This window comes from Serpula lacrymans (assembly GCF_000218685.1).
Source record: "Serpula lacrymans var. lacrymans S7.9 unplaced genomic scaffold SERLAscaffold_1, whole genome shotgun sequence".
Lineage (NCBI taxonomy): Eukaryota > Fungi > Basidiomycota > Agaricomycetes > Boletales > Serpulaceae > Serpula > Serpula lacrymans.
Window position 1 is genome coordinate 2,229,862 of NW_006763290.1, and position 20,711 is coordinate 2,250,572.

The 20,711-nt window shown below is 45.3% G+C and overlaps 6 protein-coding genes across 6 annotated transcripts; 3 read left to right on the top strand and 3 right to left on the bottom strand.

The window, feature by feature from the left end:
• Window positions 1-2,152: 2,152 nt before the first annotated feature.
• Window positions 2,153-3,282, top strand: SERLADRAFT_454814 (uncharacterized protein; the record flags this gene model as incomplete). The annotated part of the gene is made up of 4 exons (XM_007312318.1): window positions 2,153-2,622; window positions 2,743-2,805; window positions 2,862-3,223; window positions 3,257-3,282. Coding segments are annotated over 4 exons (834 nt in total), but the record flags the coding sequence as incomplete, so codon positions are not given.
• Window positions 3,283-3,677: 395 nt separating this feature from the next.
• SERLADRAFT_454815 (uncharacterized protein) lies at window positions 3,678-4,218 on the top strand (the record flags this gene model as incomplete). Its single annotated transcript, XM_007312319.1, has 2 exons — window positions 3,678-4,018; window positions 4,071-4,218. Coding segments are annotated over 2 exons (381 nt in total), but the record flags the coding sequence as incomplete, so codon positions are not given.
• Window positions 4,219-6,121: 1,903 nt separating this feature from the next.
• Window positions 6,122-8,497, bottom strand: SERLADRAFT_432066 (uncharacterized protein; the record flags this gene model as incomplete). The annotated part of the gene is made up of 6 exons (XM_007312320.1): window positions 6,122-6,970; window positions 7,030-7,124; window positions 7,171-7,699; window positions 7,750-7,884; window positions 7,941-8,216; window positions 8,315-8,497. The coding sequence occupies 6 exons, from the start codon at window positions 8,495-8,497 to the stop codon at window positions 6,122-6,124; spliced, it is 2,067 nt and encodes a 688-aa protein (XP_007312382.1).
• Window positions 8,498-9,272: 775 nt separating this feature from the next.
• Window positions 9,273-10,606, top strand: SERLADRAFT_404641 (uncharacterized protein; the record flags this gene model as incomplete). Its single annotated transcript, XM_007312321.1, has 6 exons — window positions 9,273-9,414; window positions 9,455-9,522; window positions 9,575-9,697; window positions 9,751-9,847; window positions 9,871-10,008; window positions 10,185-10,606. The coding sequence occupies 6 exons, from the start codon at window positions 9,273-9,275 to the stop codon at window positions 10,604-10,606; spliced, it is 990 nt and encodes a 329-aa protein (XP_007312383.1).
• Window positions 10,607-12,965: 2,359 nt separating this feature from the next.
• Window positions 12,966-14,462, bottom strand: SERLADRAFT_404642 (uncharacterized protein; the record flags this gene model as incomplete). The annotated part of the gene is made up of 5 exons (XM_007312322.1): window positions 12,966-13,166; window positions 13,236-13,346; window positions 13,463-13,543; window positions 13,579-13,646; window positions 14,288-14,462. 5 exons carry the CDS (start codon window positions 14,460-14,462, stop codon window positions 12,966-12,968), a joined length of 636 nt encoding a protein of 211 aa, XP_007312384.1.
• Window positions 14,463-14,693: 231 nt separating this feature from the next.
• On the bottom strand, window positions 14,694-15,366 carry SERLADRAFT_342563 (uncharacterized protein; the record flags this gene model as incomplete). The annotated part of the gene is made up of 2 exons (XM_007312323.1): window positions 14,694-14,782; window positions 15,192-15,366. Coding segments are annotated over 2 exons (264 nt in total), but the record flags the coding sequence as incomplete, so codon positions are not given.
• Between the last annotated feature and the right edge of the window lie 5,345 nt (window positions 15,367-20,711).

The following is a 20,711-nucleotide window of genomic DNA, read 5'->3' on the forward strand; positions in this document are numbered from 1 at the left end:
TTTGTTGCAACAATGGGCATCAACCCCCTTGAAGATGTAGGAGTTCTTCCTTTGCAACCTCACAATGATAACCGCGTGAAACACTGTCTTCCACCAGCTGCAGCAAGATGCATTCATTATTTTACTGGAAATAGTCAACTCAGATGCAAAATGGTTTACAGGCAGGCAACCACGAAAACTCTGATTTATCTTTCGGATGTGATTGCTAGAATACCTCGCAATGACCAGATCACCTCCAAGGGGGATTTGTTTTGTGCTATTGAGCTTTGGGTATGTGTTATAGTGAATAACAATGTGATATGTCTCTGATGATTTATGCACAGATAAACACATCAAGTGATAACAAGAGCCAAATGGGTTCTTATGTACAGTCTATGCCTTACCGCCATGTGCTTGGGAAGGATGTCATGTTTGCTGTATGGGGAAGATATGGAAAATACGGTACTACCCTCCTGGTCAGTCCTGCTCTTACCGACTGGGGCACCACCCTGCAAGGCAAGCTCAAAGCTGACAACTGGCACATTATTTGCACTATCCATCTCCTCATCACACTAATCCGTTTATGATGTAATGACACTGGCCAACAACAGATGTTACTGGAGAACATGATGGATTTAGTTACTGCAGTGTGGATTGCCAATATGTGAGTGATGTCACCTAAACAGATACAAGCATCTTCTGCTATGTTGAAGGTATCAAAACACTTTATCCCGACCAACAGCTTAAGCCCGTTTATCACACAGCCCTTCATATTGGTGACATCATGGATTGTTTTGGGCCTGTCCATTCACACAACACACCATTCTATCAGTGTTACATTCATGTTCTACAGCGTCTGAACACAAACAGAATTTTTGGTATGTTCTATGGAGCTACTTTATGTAGCAATCTTATATGAACATATATTGATAATGTATTCTAGGTGAAATGGAAAAGATGTTTATGGAGACCATGTGTCAATCTGCCAATATCCGTGCAATACTCACTGATGACCTGGAAGTGCGCAAGTTAATTTCAGGAGCTGTACAAACTTTGGAGGCCATGGAAGGAAGACGTGTGCCGTATACACGTGGCTTATCTGCTTGATCCAGATCAGCCTGGGTACAATACTAGCACTCTATTGGCACCCTGTTTTCTAGGAGATGAAGAATACCAATTGCTTACTGACTTTTTGTTTTTTTCAGGTTCCACTGAACACAATGTAACACAATATACACTGACCTTACCCAAAATATCTGTGCAAGGGCTACGCTATGCAACCGAGAGCTCTTGAGCGCCGCATTATCTTCTGCAAGGGATCACTTGGAGATGTCTCCCAGCCAGAGAAAGCTGGGACTCTTCAGAATATTTTCAAACTCAACCACTCTTTCCTGCAATCAGGACAACAGGACGAGACAAAATTCTATGCCATTATTGCTAAATACTCTCCAATTGAGCCCACTAATGATCCCTATAGGGAGTTCAGTTTTGTGGCAGAGTTTATTTGCTATGCAAAGCCAGCAAGATGTCGTGTAATTGAACTTTTGCAAATCGGATCTCAAGAACTCATCCACATCATGCCTTTGGACCGGGTACATGTATTTTCATTTTCAGATCACAATACATGGTTGTTAAATATGATTCTAGCTAATGCAGTCTTTCCATACCAGCAAATTACTGCCAAACACACGTATGGGTGATGGGAACTTATACAGAAACTCTATGGTTATCTGAATTGTACTCTGTCACACCATATGCAACAGGATTGGAAGAATTGAATTGAATTGGAAGATTTATATATTTCATGTGATAAGATGTGCGAAGCATTGCTGATACATGTGGCAGAGGGGGGAAAAATTACTAAGCTCAGATTTCACATTGACCAATCAATACATTTTGCGGTCAATTTATGATTGACACACCTGGCCTCCTTTGGGACCAGGAAAATCTTCTTCCTCTTTGGTTAATAGCCTCGTTCAAGATGCGTTTTGTAAGGGACCGCTTAAGCCTGAAGTTCGGGAACTCTGGCTTTAAGCTGGCCATGTCATCAGTTATGGAACGCGGGGCAAGTAACCGAAGGCTCATACCTGGAAATCACCAAATAATATTTTTTGAGAAATCCAAGATAAATCGAGAAATAAACTACACGGCAAGTCTTCCGATAGAATTCGGTGCTTCAACCTTACTTCCTGCAAACACGGCCGTTTGCCATGCCTTGGCCTGCCTCCCCCCCCCCCTCCTAAGCTACGCGTAGTCCAATGGCCTCACAAAAATCTGACGACGATACCTCCTCTGACAATCCCTCAGCTGACAGTCCGAGCCGTTACATTCCGACCGATACAAGTTGTCAAACGGCATCACTACGGACTCTTCAAAACCAAGGTAATATTCCCAAACCTGCGCAGATTAATTGGTCCAATCCAAGAACAGATCGATTGGTAGACTGGCTTGAGAAACATCCTAGACGTAGATATGTTTTATTTTCAGATTCTACTGCAGTCGCCAAAGAAGAGAATCGGGATGCCTCAAGATCTACTAAACATACAAAGGCCTCTTTACATAGAAGGATCGCTAGACACGTTTTCAAGAATGATTCCAATGTGAACTTGCGTATCGCGGTTGATCACCATCGCCAACGATTTGGTGAGTCAGTGCAGCATCGTCTTGCCAGGTATTTATTTCACTGTTTATTTATTATTTATTGACACTACATCAACGCTATCAGCCTCAGCAAGGCATATCGAAGCCATCTGCGGGATTTAGGATCCACTGGTAGTGGCCTTGTGGCGGGGGATCCGTCCGATGCCCTGTACAACAGTCCGATCGGTGAGTTTTTTATTTTATTTTATTTTATACTTAGATTTGATTGCTGATTTTAAAAGAACGAGTTCGTGCTAAATTCCCGTGGTGGGACCGCCTCAGCACCTTCTGGCGTGCATTGCCGAAGTATAATGCAAAGCCGGCAACATCAGCTCATGGTCAGGATCTCTCAGGGAAGGCTATGGCGGTTCTGTTTCCAATGAGGGGTGATGATGAAGCTTTCCAGCGCGGCATGAACTCACATTTCCAGGGCGGCGGGTGGGATTTGGTCGAACACGAGCAGGATGACGGTGACGGCAGCAGCTATCAGCAGCAGCCATCCCAGCACCAGGCACTGTACCAGCCGTCTCAGCACCAGGCGCCGTACCAGCCATCTCAGCAGCAGCAGCAGCAGCAGCTGTACCAGCCGTACCAGCACCAGCACCAGCAGCAGCACCAGCAGCAGCCGCCGTATCAGCAGCAGCAGGCGGCTGTGTATGCGCAATACGGCAATCCCTCCCAGCAAATTCTATCTAGGTCGAATCCTTCGCTCTCCAGCTTGCCCTCCGCTACTCTGCAGCCCCAGCAGCACTACGGGCAAATCACCAGCACAACCCCGTATATGGCTTCCCTGGACTTCAACCCATCTGACCCCTCACTATCCAGCCTGTCCATCAACAGTAACGGCTCGGACACCTCCGTCCCTGCGGTTCGGTCTGTCGCCCCCATTCCTCCCGCTTCTATCACCCGTCCCCCCATCTCGGTTACTGGCCATCAGCGCCAGCTCAGTGGGGGGGGTTCTTTGGGTCGGGGGCAGTCGCCTGCTTGCAGACGTTCACCTGCTCGACCCATTCACCTGCCTCGTCCCACTACTCCCACTTCAACCCGGGCAAAATGTAGCCGCAACGTCATCAAATTAGAGGATCCGGAGCCCAAGAAGAAGGCTGAGCCGAAGCAAACGAAGGGCAAGAAGTGCGAATCCGAGGGCGACCGCTTGAAGGCGTTGATGGAGCCTGTTCTCCAGGCAGAGAGTGATGGAATCAAGGCTGAAGCTGACCTGAAGCGGGCGAAATACGCACATTCAACAACACTTGCACAGGGCAAGAATTTGAAGACGGCCAAGGATGCCAGGGCCGAACTTACAGCCGCGCTCTTTGAGCTAGCGAAGCTGCAGATGGTGCACAAACAAAACACCCAAGGGAGTAATGAGAGGGTCGAGGAGATGCGATTGAAGCGGGCGGTTCACGAACAACGCACAATGGAACTCCGCTACCGGATGAACCTGACTGGAGGACCTCCCCCCCCCCCATTTGTCCGCACCTGGCCCTTCTTTCAACGCCAGCTCCAGCTCCAGCTCCATCGCCGCTCCAGGTCCCACCTCCAACGCACTCGGAACATCCGACTTCACTGTCGGCCTATCCCAAATGCTAAGCGAAGGAGGTGAAGACTTCATGTCTACCATGACATCTGTCCTCCAATCTACTGACTTCGCCAATCCCACAATGCCCCCCCACAACTCGTTTGACGAAGACGGCGATTTATACGGTGACAGGAATGAAGACGGCGATAGAATTGTGGAGGACGAGGATGGGGCCTGATCGTACTGTGATCTGAAGTACATTTTGTTTTTGTTGTTTATTACTGCCTTGATTCATGTACTATCTGCTGTCTGTGTTTTCGTATGCCTGTATATGATTTTTTCCCTGCCGTTTCATTTTTTCTGCCGTTTCATTTTTTCCACTTTTATGTTTTTTTTCTGCCGTTTTAGACGCTGTTGTGATGTTACTTCCGTTTGAATATGTTGTTATGCTGTTACGTTGTTATGTACTGATGAACAATGCATACTGTAATATTGTCTGAGTGTATCATACATGAAATAAGATCAGTATAAGTCGCTACTAAAGAGGGAATCAAAAAGCCTTTCACGAAGTGTCTGAGTTGGATTCTGGGGTAAAGGACCTTGTTGATTTGAATCATCCACATCTGCATCAATTTCCTCCCCATTATCATCCACTTCTCCTTCAATTGCCTGTTGCCATTCTCTAGGAATGATAACCCCTGATTCCTTGCCTTCATGTTCAATAATGAGGTTGTGCAGAATGATACAACAACAGATCCAGATAATAACAGAGTCTATCTTGTTTACTGAGTCAATCTGGATGCGTACTTCTTTGAGAGACTGGAATCGAATCTTGAGAAGTCCAATGGCATGTTCACATCGTATACGGATGCGTGACAATTGGTAGTTGAACTGAGACTGCCTCACAGTGAGGCCACGACCTGGTGCCTGTTTGAATGGTGCAACACACCATGGTGTAATAGGATATGCAGAGTCGGCCCACATCCATTCATCTTTTTCCAGAAAGGCTTCATGGTCATGCGAAATCAGAGTATCTTGGAAGGCAGAAGAGTCATGAGTGCTGCCCGTGTGCCCTAATCCATAGTCCACAATCTTGAGATTATGAGGGAGGATGGTAATCTAGGGAAACCATCAGGTTATTCATATAATTCCAAAATAATGTTACTTACCTGAGAATTCAGAGAGTAGTTTGATTTCCTGTCAAAGAATGTCTCCCCATAGTGGCTTGGCTTTTGGAAGAGGCGAAAATTGGTGCCATCAACTGCTAAACATCCATTTCTCCACTCCGCACAAACCTGGTGCTCTACCCATGCTTTTGAGTGTACGACAGATAACGGAGTAACTCGCAAGTGACGCGTCACGTGATGCGTCGCCCTCTGAATTTTGGCTTTCGATCTGCGCCACCGGAGAAGTGCGGCGGATGAGGCGTTGAAGGAGGTAGATGAGCGAGTCGTCGAGGTCGTCGAGACGCTGCTGGCGAGCAGTGGGTTGATGACGAGGCATGGTGGATGAGGTGTCAAGGTATGCTTTCCAAGCTTTTATATAACTTGAAGCATGCTTGATTCAATCTCAACCTCTAGGTTTCCTGACGTTTTTCATATAGGTTTATTATTGATTTACAGTCTCGGCTCAAGCGTAAGTTTACTGCCGTCGCTTCGTCATGCTATTTCCACGCTGACGACACCTTTTCTCTCTCCTCAATTTCCTTACGAAACGCACCTTGAACGAGGCTAATGGTTTTGTCTCTTATAGAGATATTTTTCACGTCTAGTACTGCAATAAAAATGCTTTTCTGTTGGACTTGAGTGTCTAGCCTCAACCTCCAAACTAGGAACTCGAGGCAATCAAAAGAAGTGTATGTTGTATCTAAGGTGAAGGGGCATATACCCTACGAAAATCGATCTCAGCCTGAGCTCAAAGATCCCATCAAAGAAATCTCTACACCACTTAAAAGATAGCGAGCGATGTCCATCTAGTCATGCGTCATTTAGCTATGCGCGAAAATGTGAAGATAGCCAAGATCACCACAGCCAATGCACCAACACTAGTTGGCAAGATAAGATCTTTTGGCATACCCATTATGGTATCTTCTTCGGGAGATATCTGGGATAATGCTGCCTCCTTCACTAATGCCGCCCCCTTCACTATTTCCGCTTCCTTGCCAATGGCCACCTCCTTTGATGGAGTAGTACTCACTTCTCCTTCCCATCCAGCACTCACCCAACTCCTGCCGCCTTGAGCAAATAGGACAACACGATCCGATCCTGCAGAACGAGCGTTCTTTACCGCATCTACAATATCGCTGTCGCTGGTGATTAACACCGCATCACCATCCGCATCTGTGTACGATAGATCGAAATCGCACGGATCGGGTCGCGTCTCCACCATACCGGTGTACTCGGTGAAGAACGGATCTGCTGCTAACTTCCCTCGCACTATCTCCTCAAGAGTTTCCATACTATCATGGCGGGCTTGAAAACGGTGTGTACGTCCACTAGGCATACGGAGCTTGAAGACGTAAGTTCCATCATCGGCCAGAGTGTTTAATGTACCAGTGATCGAAGGGGCGGCAATTCTACCTTTTTCATGAGGTAATGGCTCCAGCGCAGATGTCAACTCATCGCCTATGAAAGAAGCAGAATCGCTAGGATGCACTTCGGAATATGAAGACTGTTGTTGCTGCCCAATGACACCCTCTTCTGGGATATGAGAACCAGATACTACAGAATCATTGTCATCTTGGCCACCTAAGGACTCGAAGAATTTGCCCCACATAGGCCCGCCTTGACTATCCCAGGTTCCCTCCGCAGTGTCTGCGGTCATGGCATTCATCTGGAAATCCATCATAGTTGAGATTATTCAAGATTTCTGTCCTGTCGTAAACCACTGACCTGCTCTAGCGTTGCGTATGTGAGCTTTAAGACGTCAACGATAGCCATCAATTGACCGTCAAAATCAACCACTGGCAGGTTGAGATAGTGCCCGTCTGAGACTTTTTAGCATGCTGCAGTAGTACAGTATTTTCCACTCACTATGCATTCTTTTCAGCGCATCATGAACGCTCATGCTGGGTTGTGCCGTATCAGGGTGCGGGGTCATTACTCTGATGACACTGCACATGCCCGCATCTAGCCCAGCAGCTATAACCCTTAACACGATGTCCTTACTGGTGAAGATGCCCACAACTTTGGGAAACATATCTGAGACTGCGGCCGGAAATTCCATGACGCAAACTGCGGTTGTTCGCCTCTCTCTCATGAGCCTGGCAACTTCACGCACCGTCGTCTTCGGCGTCACGGTCGCGGGCTGTACACAGCGATCAATGACCGTAGTGAGATCAGGCAGAGCCGTTTTCTCCCTTAGAGCGTCTACATAGGCGAGCATTGCTGCAGCCTGAGGGTTTGACGTCATTCCCGGTCCTAGCTCCGACTGCACACCTGCAAGAGCATTGTAAAGCTTTTCGGAAGCAGACGAGCTACGCTCCACTTTGTTCAATGCCTCATGAAATACCTTGGTGATATCAAGTAGGCCAACAACATTACCCTCCTCATTGCAGACCGGCTGGAAATTATATTAATTCATCGTTGCTAAATTATAAGTTTCTGACACACCAAGTGCCTAAAGTGCCGCTGCACCATCAATTGAAGAGCATCAGTAGCACTAGTCGTATCACGGGTCACCATGGGACTTCGCGTCATGATCTGGCTCACTGGAGTAGTGTGAGGGTCGAGGCCATCTGCTGTTACCTGGCTCAAACAGCTATGAGCTTGGTACGGTAATTCTGGATATACACATGACAAACCCGGTATGCTAAGTCTTTAGCCGTGAAAATGCCGCTCAAGCCCTCTTCCTCATCCACGACAAGAACGCAATCAGTTCGTTTGGCGGCACAGAGCTGACTGGCTTCTGCGACCGTGATATTCTCCGGGACGGTTAAAGCCAGACTTGGCCTTAACGCTGCGACGGTACCTCTGGTAACCGCTGACCTGCTAGAACGCTTGCTTCGTCCACTGATATTCTGAGTCAGGGGTATAACTCGCTTCCGCGATAGTTCTGACTCGATCCTTTTGCGAATTGCCTGTAGAAAAATATGAGTAATAAACTTCACGGAAACTTTCCCAATACAAAAACCAAAAAAATCGAACGGATAACTGGGCTAGTCAGGACAAGACTGACCTCATCCCTTTTGGTTTGCTTTCTCCTGGTCTCTGACACAGACAGACTAGACATGGACGTCGAGGTTAATTGTGGGTGACGGATCTGTTGAGAAAGAGGCGAAGAAGATCGATCCATCGTCGAGAAATTGGCTGCGGATTTATGAGGTGAAGGGGCTTGCGAGGGAACAGGGATTCTAGACATTGCTACACCACGTCACAGGAAAACTCCCTCAAGTTTTACATAGGACACTTGATCTCGGAACTATCCGAGCTGAAGTTAAATATTTTTGAGAATTTTCACCACGGGCAGGATCGGACAATGGACAAGCTTGCTGGAGCACAATTCACACAAAAACACTAAAATTCCAGCCACTGAGGTGACCTGGCTGGATTACTTCAGATATTATTAAAATACAATTTGTGACAGCTCAACTAATTTGTTTACTATTTTTTGAGTAATGGCTGAGATGATTTGGTCCTGGCTCAGGGCTTCACATGACTGGTTTTTGATAAAAATCAGCAGTACAAACATATTTTTTAAAGAACCAGTCACATGAAGCCCCAAATTAGAACCAAATCATCTCAGCTATTACTCAAAAAAATAGTATACAAGTTAGTTGAGCTATCACAAATTGTTTAATAATATCTGAAGTAATCCATCCAGGTCACCTCAGTGGCTGGAATTTTAGAGCCTGTTCGGGTGCGCGTCTTTTTGCAAAAGTACCTCTAGGTCTTGAGATTTTTTGAAGCGCCAATACATGCTGAGCTGCCAAAATTTGTGACTATGTGTGACATGAACCATGATGGTCCTGGCCCAGGGACGTCGTCGTAGGCCATAGTGGTCAAGGGCTGCTAGAGATCATTATCAATCAATATCTTTCTATAACTGCAACTTCCTGCGGTTAAACATCGTTTGCGCTACTTCCACCAGGTCGAAGAAATCCTCTCCATACCCCCTCCATAGCCGCCTCAAGAAAATGCCACCATCAGACAAGATCGCAACATCAAAAAAACCTGCAGTTCCAGGGAAACAAAGAGCCATTCCTCGACCCAAATGTGTATGGATGAACAAGGATAAAAAGGTGTTGGTAAAATTGGCGCTTGCCAAGAGGGGAGAGGGTGAAAAGGGCTCTTTCAAGCCCCCGTTTTTCCGTATTAGAATTGGAGAAGACAAAGACGAGGGGGAGGGCAAAAGATGTCGAGGCTGTTAGGTCCAAATGGAATGCCGTAAGTTGACTGCCATACACAGCTAATGGATTACTTGCTCACCTTCTATTAGCTTAAGTCTGAGTTTCATGATGTCAATTGCCTCGTGCAACATTGTTCAGGCCTTGGGTATAACCCTGATAAGGCCCACAACATGAATGATGCAAACCGCTCTGTGTGGACCGCTATAATTGAGGTGGGTGTTGCTGCCCCCCTGTTTTCCTCCTAGAATATTAAACCTTTTTACAGAGTTGTCCCAACAAGAAAAAAGCCTACAAGCACTTCATGAATGAAGGCTGGCCCTGGTATGATGACATGCTGATGATCATGACTGGAGTTCTTAAGGGTTGCATGTTTTCTGCGCTTCAGAAGCTGTCACAGCCACTGGCAAGGCTGGCGATGTGCTTGATCTTGCAGAGGACGCAGTGGGCGGAGAGGATGTTATGGAAGTCAATGTTAATGAGGACGTCAATGAGGATGAAACAAATGAAGACAAAATAGTTGAAGGTGATGAAGACTGAGCCGCTACACCTCTAGCCTCCACCATGTTTGCACCCACCAGCCTTCCTTCGTCTTCACCTATGAGACCACCTTCCAGCACCATTACCATGAGCCCCATCAAATCTGCTTCCTATAGTGATTGCAAATCCAGCACCCTCATTACTCCGACTACAAAACTGAAGTATCTATCAGGACACTCGGCTCCTGCTTCTGTCTTAGCGATGTCTTTGTCATCGGCACTCTCCTGCAAGACTGTGCGCTCATCCAGCGCAATCGTTATCAACAGAGTCAAAGATCAGCAACTTCCCAGGATACTTTCAACAATCGTCTCCTCGCCAGTTTGGAAAGCATTGGAACCTCCGCGGGCGCACTCCCTGCCCCGTCGGCCAGGAATATTGCCATCAAGACCATTGGAGAGCTGGAGGGTCATCTTGGCAACGAACAGCAAGTTGCGCTGATTAATCTTCTTTGTGATAATGAGCGCATGATGAACAATTACCTGGCTATTGTTGAGACCGGGTGGGAAAACCTGCTTAAAATATGGGTGGATAAGAGGTTGGCCCAGCTTGCTGCATACCCATCAAGCTATACTGCTAACAACTGAAGTTTCTCTCTCTTATTTTATGTAGCCCTTTTCTTACGTTGTATCTCTTTTGCTGTTGTTGTATCTGTATCTTTTGCTAGCCCCACTCAATAAAGTATTGCATCAGAACTTGCTCGTGTAATTTGTCAGAGAATAGACATCAGGGTACTACCTGATCTTCCACGCTACTCATTGTCAGCTGCTAACATGGCTAAGGCCTCCTCATCCAAGACGGCTGGATCCCCTCTCGCCCTCAACTCATGATGGTAATCAACCCACATTTGTCTCACCACCTCTGCACAAATGGAGTTGCCGCAAAATCTTGCAGCTTTGTTGGGAGCTACTTTTCATAATGTCCCAAAGTTATTGATAGGCGCACTCTTGTTGGGCGACAGGAGATCATGGAGCTTGTTCGGATTGTAGATACAAATGGCATTGTGGATAGCACAAAGGGCTGATGGAATACGAGCCTGTAGTGAGATGTTGTATTCTGGCGCACATGAGAGGATCCTGAATCAACATTTCAAGACCCCAAAGATCTGTTTGACACAGTTCCGGGCCTGAGCACGGTGCAAATTGAATAGTTCCCGCTCATTCTTCAGCCTGACAGCTGCACGACCCCACTTGGCCAGATGATACCGTTCACCACGGTAGGGAACCATCAGCTGGTCACACAATGCAAAACCAGCGTTGGCAAGGTAAAATTCTCCCTTGGGAACACACAAATTGTGCTTTTGAGCATCTAGATAAATGGATGCATCGGCTGCAGAGCCCTCCCAGCTAGTCAGAACGTAGAGAAACTGTAAGTCAAACGAACAGCATGCCAGAACGTTCTGGGACACACTGCCTTTGCGGTTTCGAGACATGTGGTGTTCAGAAGCGGGGGGACTGCATGGTATGTGGGTTCCGTCAATTGCACCGAGTGCATCTGCAAAGTAGGGAAAGAATTTGGGGTTGGTGGCAATCTCTGGTGGTGTTGGATCTGTCGCTAATGGTAGATGGATGAATGTTGTGTAAATGGGCTTTGACGAGAAGACGGTTAACATTTTGCGAAAATATCTATAATAGATGTTAGTAGATATAGATAAAATATAGGGAGATAATTACCTAGATATTGTATCATTGGAGCGTTGGAAACGCTCACCGAGATGTCAAATTGTGAGGCCGGTAACGCATCCATATAGAAAGATGGCAAGCTTCTCCTCGAGGTTAACGTGCTTGGAGTCTGTATACCCCGCTTTTTGTAGGATCCGAACGAGAAACTCGAATACTTCTACATGTACCCCCAATGCACAACGGATACACTCCAGATGTCCATCTATGAGCTCCTTCACCCATTGTTGTCCGGTCAGTGAGGAGGTATGATAAGGGTGTTTATTGTAGAGGCCCTCGCTGTAAGACACTACTGCAAGGCCGGCTACATTGGCAGCAAAAACAATGTCATCGTCATCCTGTTGTTGGCACTGTAAGATTAGTTGGAGTACAACAAGATGTCGTTTTAAACGGGCCCAGCAATCTTCACAATCTTCACTTCTAGTGTTCATTGACTCAGCAATGAAGTGTTACTTCCTAATTGGGGACGTGATCTTTCCGACTCTTTGTAATTGAACTCCGACTCAATTCTGGAGCTGTAAGACGCCCAAGCTTGCGAAAAGATGCACACCCGAACGGGCTCTTAGCGTTTTTGTGCAAATTGTGCTCTAGCCAGCGTGTCCATTATCCGGTCCTGCCCGTGGTGTTTTGTAACGACCAAATCCGGATCCAGCAGCCGTTAGAATTACTATACTATTGTCAACTGTCAGTTCAGATGGGGGGGCTATTTGGACATCACAAAAGTAACATACTGTCACAGAGAGGGCACAGAAGCCATGTTAAAATCCCGCTCGGCACTATCAAGAGCAGAAAATTCGCCCAAGTCCCCAGCTCAATAATAGTAGGAATTGTAGTAGAAAATTTTAGTAGAATATATCAACTTTTTATCACACAAAATTTGAGAAAAGCACATGTATTGATGGAGAACTATATACAAATTTATAACCACATATAGCCATAAGGACCATCTGGACTGCAATAAATGGTACCAGGCTTGTCATTTGGACCTGGCAGAGTGTAAGAACACAAGGGGGGTGCATGGGAGGACATGTATGAGGAGGGGTATTGCTGAGTAATTTGGGGGAGGAGCTGGGGGGTGTATGCATGCAAGTACACTGCAGATTGTGCAGAGGGGAAAGCGGGAGAGTGGGGTGAAGGCAAAGAGATGGCTGAAGAAGAGCCAGACCCACTTGCAGAGGAAGACATGTTTGGGGTGTGATGGCCAAATAATCCAGCAAAGTGAGGCTGGCCGGCCAGCTCCCCGTGCTCATCCAGGTATATCTTGATCCTAGTGATGAGTTCCTTGACCGTCCCAGTGGTTGACAGTTGCAGCGCCCCAGCGGCTGTGATGAGGTCGTCCTTGCATTTGTAGGACAACAGGGGCTTCTCGCACGGCATGGACAGCCTCATCCATGGCCTTCTGTGCATCCTTCGCTGCCCTCCCCTTCACCTTCTTGCTGCGCTCAGCCTCTTCCTGATTGAAATGTGCCTTTAAAGCTGGGTGAGTAACAAACTAAGCCTTGATTTTTCCTGTCCCATGCTGCTTCTTCTTAGTCACCACTCCCAGCTGCTTGCGTGTTTCCTCAACCACACGGGAGATGATAGTGCAATGGGCATTTGCGGTGTCCTTTCTGCCTGCACCCAACCTAAATCCTCCTCTAGCTTCTGGCTACATGCCAGAAGATGTGCTCAGTCTTGCTCAATGAGATTGAGCTGTGTTTGGGTTGAAACAAGCTCAGTGAGAAGCTTTGGGTGAGTTCTTCTTTGATCTTGTTCAATGCTAACCATTGCCAATCTGTAAGCACCACGTTCAATGACCGCGGAGAGGAGGAAGAGGAGTGCATATAATATTGGTGCTGATGTCCTCTGCCGGACAGAGAGAGTGTGTGTGGATGAATGACCTCAGAAGGCGTTAGAGAGGGGAGGAGGTCCTGCCCAAGTTGAGAGGGAGATGGAGATGGAGCTGTCTCTGGACCAGGTCGGTAGATTTAACCAACATTTCCTGGGAGATTGAGGCCAGCAATGCGTGAAAGTGAGAGGGAAGTGTAACAACCAAGAGTTAGTTACTCTGGCGCACAACTAGAACCAACTATAGAGAGGATGATGAGGGAGTGGTTACCCTTTAGACTTCAACAACTTAGTTGTGAGGATACAACAGGAGGACTCGCTCAGGAGTCTCCTGGATCTATTGAGGTATATATACTACTACAGGTTGTTTGTGCATGTTGTACTATGCAGTTGATAAAGCAGTGGCTGATGATGTCAGAGGGCGCAGCCTGTGTGACCAGCTTCACTGCGTGAGAGACTTGTAGCTAAAATAAGAAGAAGGGCAAGGCAGCGCGAGGAAGAGGAGTTTGAACAAAAGGGAAAGTGCCGCATGGCACGGAGTGTGAAAACTACAGTAAAAAGGTTAAAGAGGAGAATGAAAATTAAAGGTCCAAAAATGTGTTATCGTAACAGGAAGTGGGGAAAGGGAGCAACCTGGAGATGGACAAGGAGATGGCTCTAGAGAGCATGCAGGTGATTCTGACAGGCAGGGCCAATTAATCAGCTCGGGAGAGAGGTCAGATTGAGTGGAGGAGCTGAGGGAGGGAGAGGGGAAGAGGATACCATCCTCTTTTTCATCTTCTCCATTGTCTTCTTCATGCTCATCCTTCTTTTCTTCATCTCCCTCCTTGTCCTTGTCCTCATCATCAATCTCATCCTCAACCTCACTAATTCTACCCACTGACTCATCCATCTTGCTGCTGCTGTTGGAGGGATGATCGGATTTGTTGCTTGACATGGCGACATCAGGGTAGGACCGGGGGAAGTGTGCAGAGGATGAGGTGGCATGGCTCAGGGCAAAGTTGTCATCAGTAAATATATTTGGATTGAAAGGTTAAGTCCCCATCTGTTTGAAGGCCGTGCGGATGAGTTCTGGCATGACAACAGCGTGAACTCTCATGTACTCATGTACAATGTTATACCTGTCAATAAGGATCCAATCAAGAGCAAGTTGGCTGGTGTGAGTGGCCCACTTCCTTTGAACTGGCGAGAAGACAATGACGTCAAGAGGCTGCAATTTATGCATGGTTTTTGATGTTACAATTGATGTACCATTACCTACTTACGCTTCACTTTTCGCACTTTTACTTTTATTTTTCTAAGTCACATGACCAGTCATGTGACCATTTACTTTACTTTACATTTTTGACTTTTCATAGTCACATGACCAAGTCATGTGACACAACACCTGACCAATGTCTAGACTCATCATGTGACTGGTCACATGCTAAACATCGGACTTTAAACTTTATTTACAACTGTACAGTACCTCATGTATTTTAGTATATATACAGGAGCAATACATAGGGGAGCAATACATAGGGAAGGACTCAGTAAGTCCTCTTGTTGTCTAGTACAACAAACCCATTGAAACCTGGGGGGTGATCCCTTTTTCTCTCTCTCTCTTTGCTTGTCCAAGTTGTGCGCTAGAGTAACAAACTCTTGATTGTTACATTTGAGGGGAAACAAAAAATAATGATATGGTTGTTGTAGGCAATTCTCTGGATGGCGGATTGTTCATGCAAGCTATGGCCGTCAAGGGTCAGTATACTAGGTTTGTTATTGACACGGTGAGAGCTGGCTTCAGGAATAAACACATCACTGAACCATCTCTCACATATGTCATGGTCCGTCCAGCCATTCAGTGTGTGTGAAATGCTGAAAAAAAAAGAGACAGACAGAGAGAATCAGTAAAATAAAACTAGCATAACATAGATAGTGTACCTCCCAACGCCTTTAAGGCCTCATACATCAGGAAATGGCCCATCTTTCAAAATAAAAAAAGGGCTTCATACAAATGCCAGCAGCCAAAATATACTCGATCACAGTGATGAGCTCAAGGTTGTTGCTTGAAACTTGATAGATGTCCTTCTTTGTCCTGTCAAAGTAAAATGTACTCCCACTACTCTTTCAACCACCTCCTATCTGCATTCCCTTCTTGTCCATGCTCCAATCATGCTCTGGGGGTATCTGCATGCTTCAAGAAAAAAGTCATCCAGAGTGCAGAGACTATTTCATGAGTTGATGAAGATTATTTTGGACCCATTATAAAAAGTTGGGAGGGCAATTATCCAGAGCAGTGTCTGGTGAGGTGCTCAAGATATGGTACCTGCCCCAAATGCAAGCAACCTCCAAAAGAGCTTTCAGCCTCTACTGCAGGAGAGCCACATACTGATCAATGGACAGAATCAGTAATCAACAAGGCTAAGGAAGATACACATTCATTCCATCAGTTTCAAGAGAGGTGCAAGGAGCAACTAGTATCTGGATCCGTCTACAAGCCCTCTTGAACTGGGTTTCCTCACTGTAACATCCATATTGCAATCACTTCTGATGTCCTCCATCACTTATACCAGGGCATTTTGAAGCACATGGTGCATTGGTGCCAGCAACTACTAGATCCTAAGGAACTTGATGCACGCATCAGAGCACTTCATCCCTGCTTTGGTGTTTGTTATTTCAAGAATGGCTTTTTTGCTCTTGATTGGATAGGGGGGAATGAAAAGAAAGATATGGCAAAGATACTATTGGGACGCCTCATTGGCAAACTTCCATGTCATACTACCATCACCTATCAATCACTTTTAGACTTTATTCAGATAGCACAATACCCAACACATGGTGATACAACCTTGGGCTACATTGCTCAATCTCTCAATATTTTTCACCAACACAAAGATATCCTTATCCGTCTGGGAGTCAGGGACCATTTCAATATACCTAAATTTTTTTCCCTCTTACACTACCAGGGGTTTATCACATGGCTTGGCACCACCAACAACTATAATACAGAGATGTTTGAAAGATTTCATATAGACTTTGCTAAAGATGGATGGAGGGCCTCCAATAAGAGGAATGAAGCTCCTCAAATGATCACCTGGCTGTTGTGTAGGGAAAAAATATTTACTTTTGAGAGTTATCTTAAAACGAGCATGGAAAAAGACGATGAAGATGTTTTCCTTTGTGCCAAGTCTCAGGATAGCATATCATTATCGCAAAGAATCCAAGCAAATCCCAGCAATCACTTATATCTATCATGGAGAAGCACTCTTGCCCAGGCTTTGAGGACGTACTCAAAATCTACCTTAATTCAAAATTACAGTAGCCCCATTCCAGAGCACAAACAAGATCTTATCCTCTTCTATTTCAAAACCTTGATGTTTTCCACTCATTCAAATTCTCCCTTGAGACTCTTGGAAAAGATGTGGACTTGTTTGATAACCAAATGGATGCTGTAAAGGCAAAACCCTCAAGCGTTAGTGAACAGCATCCTAGGTTTGATACTATTATAGTATTGAACTCCAATAACTGTGAATCAACAGGTTTGACAGGCAAGTTCCATAATATATAATAAAACTAAGTAAAACTCAGCCGCTGCCCGAGAGGCTATAGAAACGACTTTATTATTTACCTAAGTGAAACTATAATAGATGTTAGTTTAAGGTGATCTCTAATAAATTTAATGTAACATACCTCAGCCGCTGCCCGAGAGGCTATAGAAACGACTGAGGTATTCCTATACTAAACCCCCTACTACTTATAATCGGAGGTGCTACTCGCTACAGTATAATGACTCCTAGGAGTACAATTGTGCTCCTAGGAGAACAATGGTGACTCCATGGAGAACAATGGCTGCTTTGGAGAGACCGGGTTTATCCGGTTTTGTCAATATAAAGCTCTATCTACTATCTGTTTAAAATTTGTACCAGGCACAAGAGTTGGACGTCTCAGAGTGATCTTCAAGTTACCTACAACTTTATATGGCACACATAGTGCCCCTTCTAACTGGCCCACTGGCCCAAAGATCATTTGGCTTATGTTGAATGGTTCAATTATCTAAGGCAAACAGCTGAAAACAACTATATGATATACTATGTCACCAAACCTGGGCCTAATGCTTCTGGCTACCTGCCTGGTGATATTATACCTTTTTCTGCAATTAGACAGGTTTGTCATTTGATTCCAGTCTTTGGGGGAAATAGAGATACTTGTCCACTTAATTGGACTCACAGTAATGTTTTGGATGTTTGTGCAAAAATTTATCTCAACAATTTTAATAGTAAATACGCTTATCAAACATTATGGTAAATTTAAATTATGAATATTATGGTTTTGTTTTTAGCTAAATTTTGTGCTATAAAGGCTATAATTGCATTGATAGAGCTATAGTGACTATAAAAATACCAGTATAGTGCTATAATTCCATTGATAGGGCTATAATTACTATAACAACCTTGTCAAAAGAGGCTTTATTTTCCTCTCGGTCCTTGAGCTCGCCAAGACTGTTGGCATTTCTCATACTTGCGGGAGGGAGCTTATAGGGATAAGACATGTCACTGGAGGATATGAGTACAAGAGATCAAGGCGGCGCCTTCCACCAGCATCACTGACTGCTTGGACAGCATATGCAGAAGTCCACCATTTGGACCTCTTGAAGGTGCCAGAATCCACAAGCTGATCAACTTTGTGAACCAGATAGTTCAGAAAATCTGCGACCTCTTCTTCTGAGCCAGGGCTCCATGGTTTAGTCAAATCCGGGCAGGAACTTGCAGCAGTCCACTTCCCTGACTCAGATGAGTAAAGCCCTTCATGTCAAAGGCATTTGAAGGCAGTGAACAAGGGGTTTTCTTGAGGAAGAGCACCCAGTGTAGATGGGAAGAGTTTAGATAGGGGAAATAGGATGTGGAGCATGTCTTCAAGGGTGCAGTAACTCTTTAAGGTAGCTGCCTCTGCCTTGATAAGGGGGTCCATAAAGGTGTGATAATATTGCTTAGGTCCTTTAAATAGGAAAGTGTTGAACTGGAACGGGATAAGTGAGAGAGAAATCAATAAAATAATGGGATAGATGTACTTTGGGTTTGGTTGGTGGGGTACTGTGGCGTCTGATGGGAAAACCTTCCAAAGAATTTGGGTGCTATTGGAGTATAAAGTTAAAAACTATGGTGCAAACCAACAATCTACTTACATTGAGTGTGGCCATGGCAAGATTCCTAGGAGAAATTTCAATGATGGGTGAGCAACACAATTTTGATACTTAGCAGCAAGCTGGCCCTGACAGAGGCCTGTGGAAGCCATACTTCCTTGAGCTGGAACCTGCAGGCATAGGTGAGCAAGGCAAGATAAAATAGCTGTGTGTCCAAAAGCAGGAAGTGCTCAGCAAGGTGAGCACTTGCTGCTTTTGGAGGGGACATGTGATTGCACATTTTCCTAAAGTGGAGGTTACTCAGACGTTTGCACACCTTCCTAAAGAGGATGTTGCTTGAATGCTTGCACAACATGCACTGAGCATGCATAGGAATGACCTCATGCATCTGGTGGAAATACTCAATGGTATCCAAGACTTACCTGAAGGCCTGGTCAACTTTCAGAGCAACTTATCAATGTTTCCATTGTACCCATCAAATTTGTCTGCATTGCCAGGTGAGCTTTCAAGTTTGATTTCTGATCTGGCTATCCTCAGCTGATATAATATATTTGTCAGTTCTATCTGAATCCAAGTTATTGTTAGTTGAAACCTCACTAGGTATGTTTACATTTTTCTTTCTGGTTCCTCTTTGGAGAGCCAACAGCACCATCTAATACTGCAACTAATTTAATAACCTGCCTAAAGAGCAATCAGCACTACCAAACATGCTTCCCTGGTTGGACGAGTCTCATCTTCCTACTGGCACTGATACACTCCAAGATTTTGGTTCCGAATCAATCAACCTATCCAATACAAGCATACAAAGCAATTGAGGGAAATCCAGAGCAACAAGACAACAAACTCAACAACCTCAAGACCTGGCACCAGCTTCAGAGCCCCATTGCCCTTGTCCTAGGGGTGGTATTACTTTTGCACTGCAGCATCAGGGTGGCAAAGGTACATGGCGATAACGGAGTAGTCCCTGTGTTACAATACACAATTTTCAGACCTTTAATTTTTATTCTCCTCTTCGACTTTCTTTTGTAGTTTTCACACACTGTGCCATGCGGCACTTTCCATCTTTGTTCAAACTCCACCTTCTTGCACTGCGCTGCCTTTTTCTTATGTTTAGCTACAAGTCTCTCATGCATTGGAGCTGGTCACACGGGCTATGCCCCATGACATCATCAGCCACTGCCTCCATGAACTGTATAGTATATATGTACAAACAACACTGTAGTAGTGTATAAACCTCAATAGATCCAGGAGACTCCTCAGTGAGTTCTCTTGTTGTTTACCCACAACTAACTTGGTCGCATCTTAAGGGGTAACCACTCCCTCTCATTACTCTTCTTGCTTGTCTGAGTTGTGTTCCAGAGTAACTAACTCTTGGTTGTAACACCCTGGATTAACACAAGCAAGAATGTCAATGTTATCATTGCCACTCTTTCATCCGCTCGTTGGGGCTCTGACACGCACAACCCAGAAGCTTGGCTCCTGAATGTCAAGTCTGCAATCCAGGAGGGAGCATATCTTGGTGAATCCCTTATGTCAGTTGTTTCTTGTTGCAAGAGACTTAGTGGCAAGAACATAGCCCTCAACTTTCTTCTGATGATCAACCTTATGCAGCTTGTCACAAAATGTCAAAGATAAGTACACTTGTCTTTCTCTCATATTCAATAAACTGCGCATCTGTCCAACAAACCCAGCAAAAGGACGTTCCAAGCCTGGCACTTGACTGAAAGCAAGTTATCAGCCCTTGCTGGTGGAGGCTCCATATATTTATTAGTACTTATTGCTGGTCTGGGTCTTTGTGTTTTAGTTGCTGCCATGGAGGGCACTTCACCATAGGACCTTGCAAATTTGCTCAGAATGCCAAAGAAAGGTAAGAATTGAAGATAGTCACCTCTTGTATACCTCTTACAAGCTTTAAAAAGGAACTGTCAAGGGAAATTTAATTATTGACCACATCATTCCTACTATCAGTCGCATGCACCTCTCTTTGCCCATTAGCATGGCATCAATGTTCTCCCTGGCTATACTTGCAGAGCATCAGCTAGCCAATGAATTTGATGCACAAAT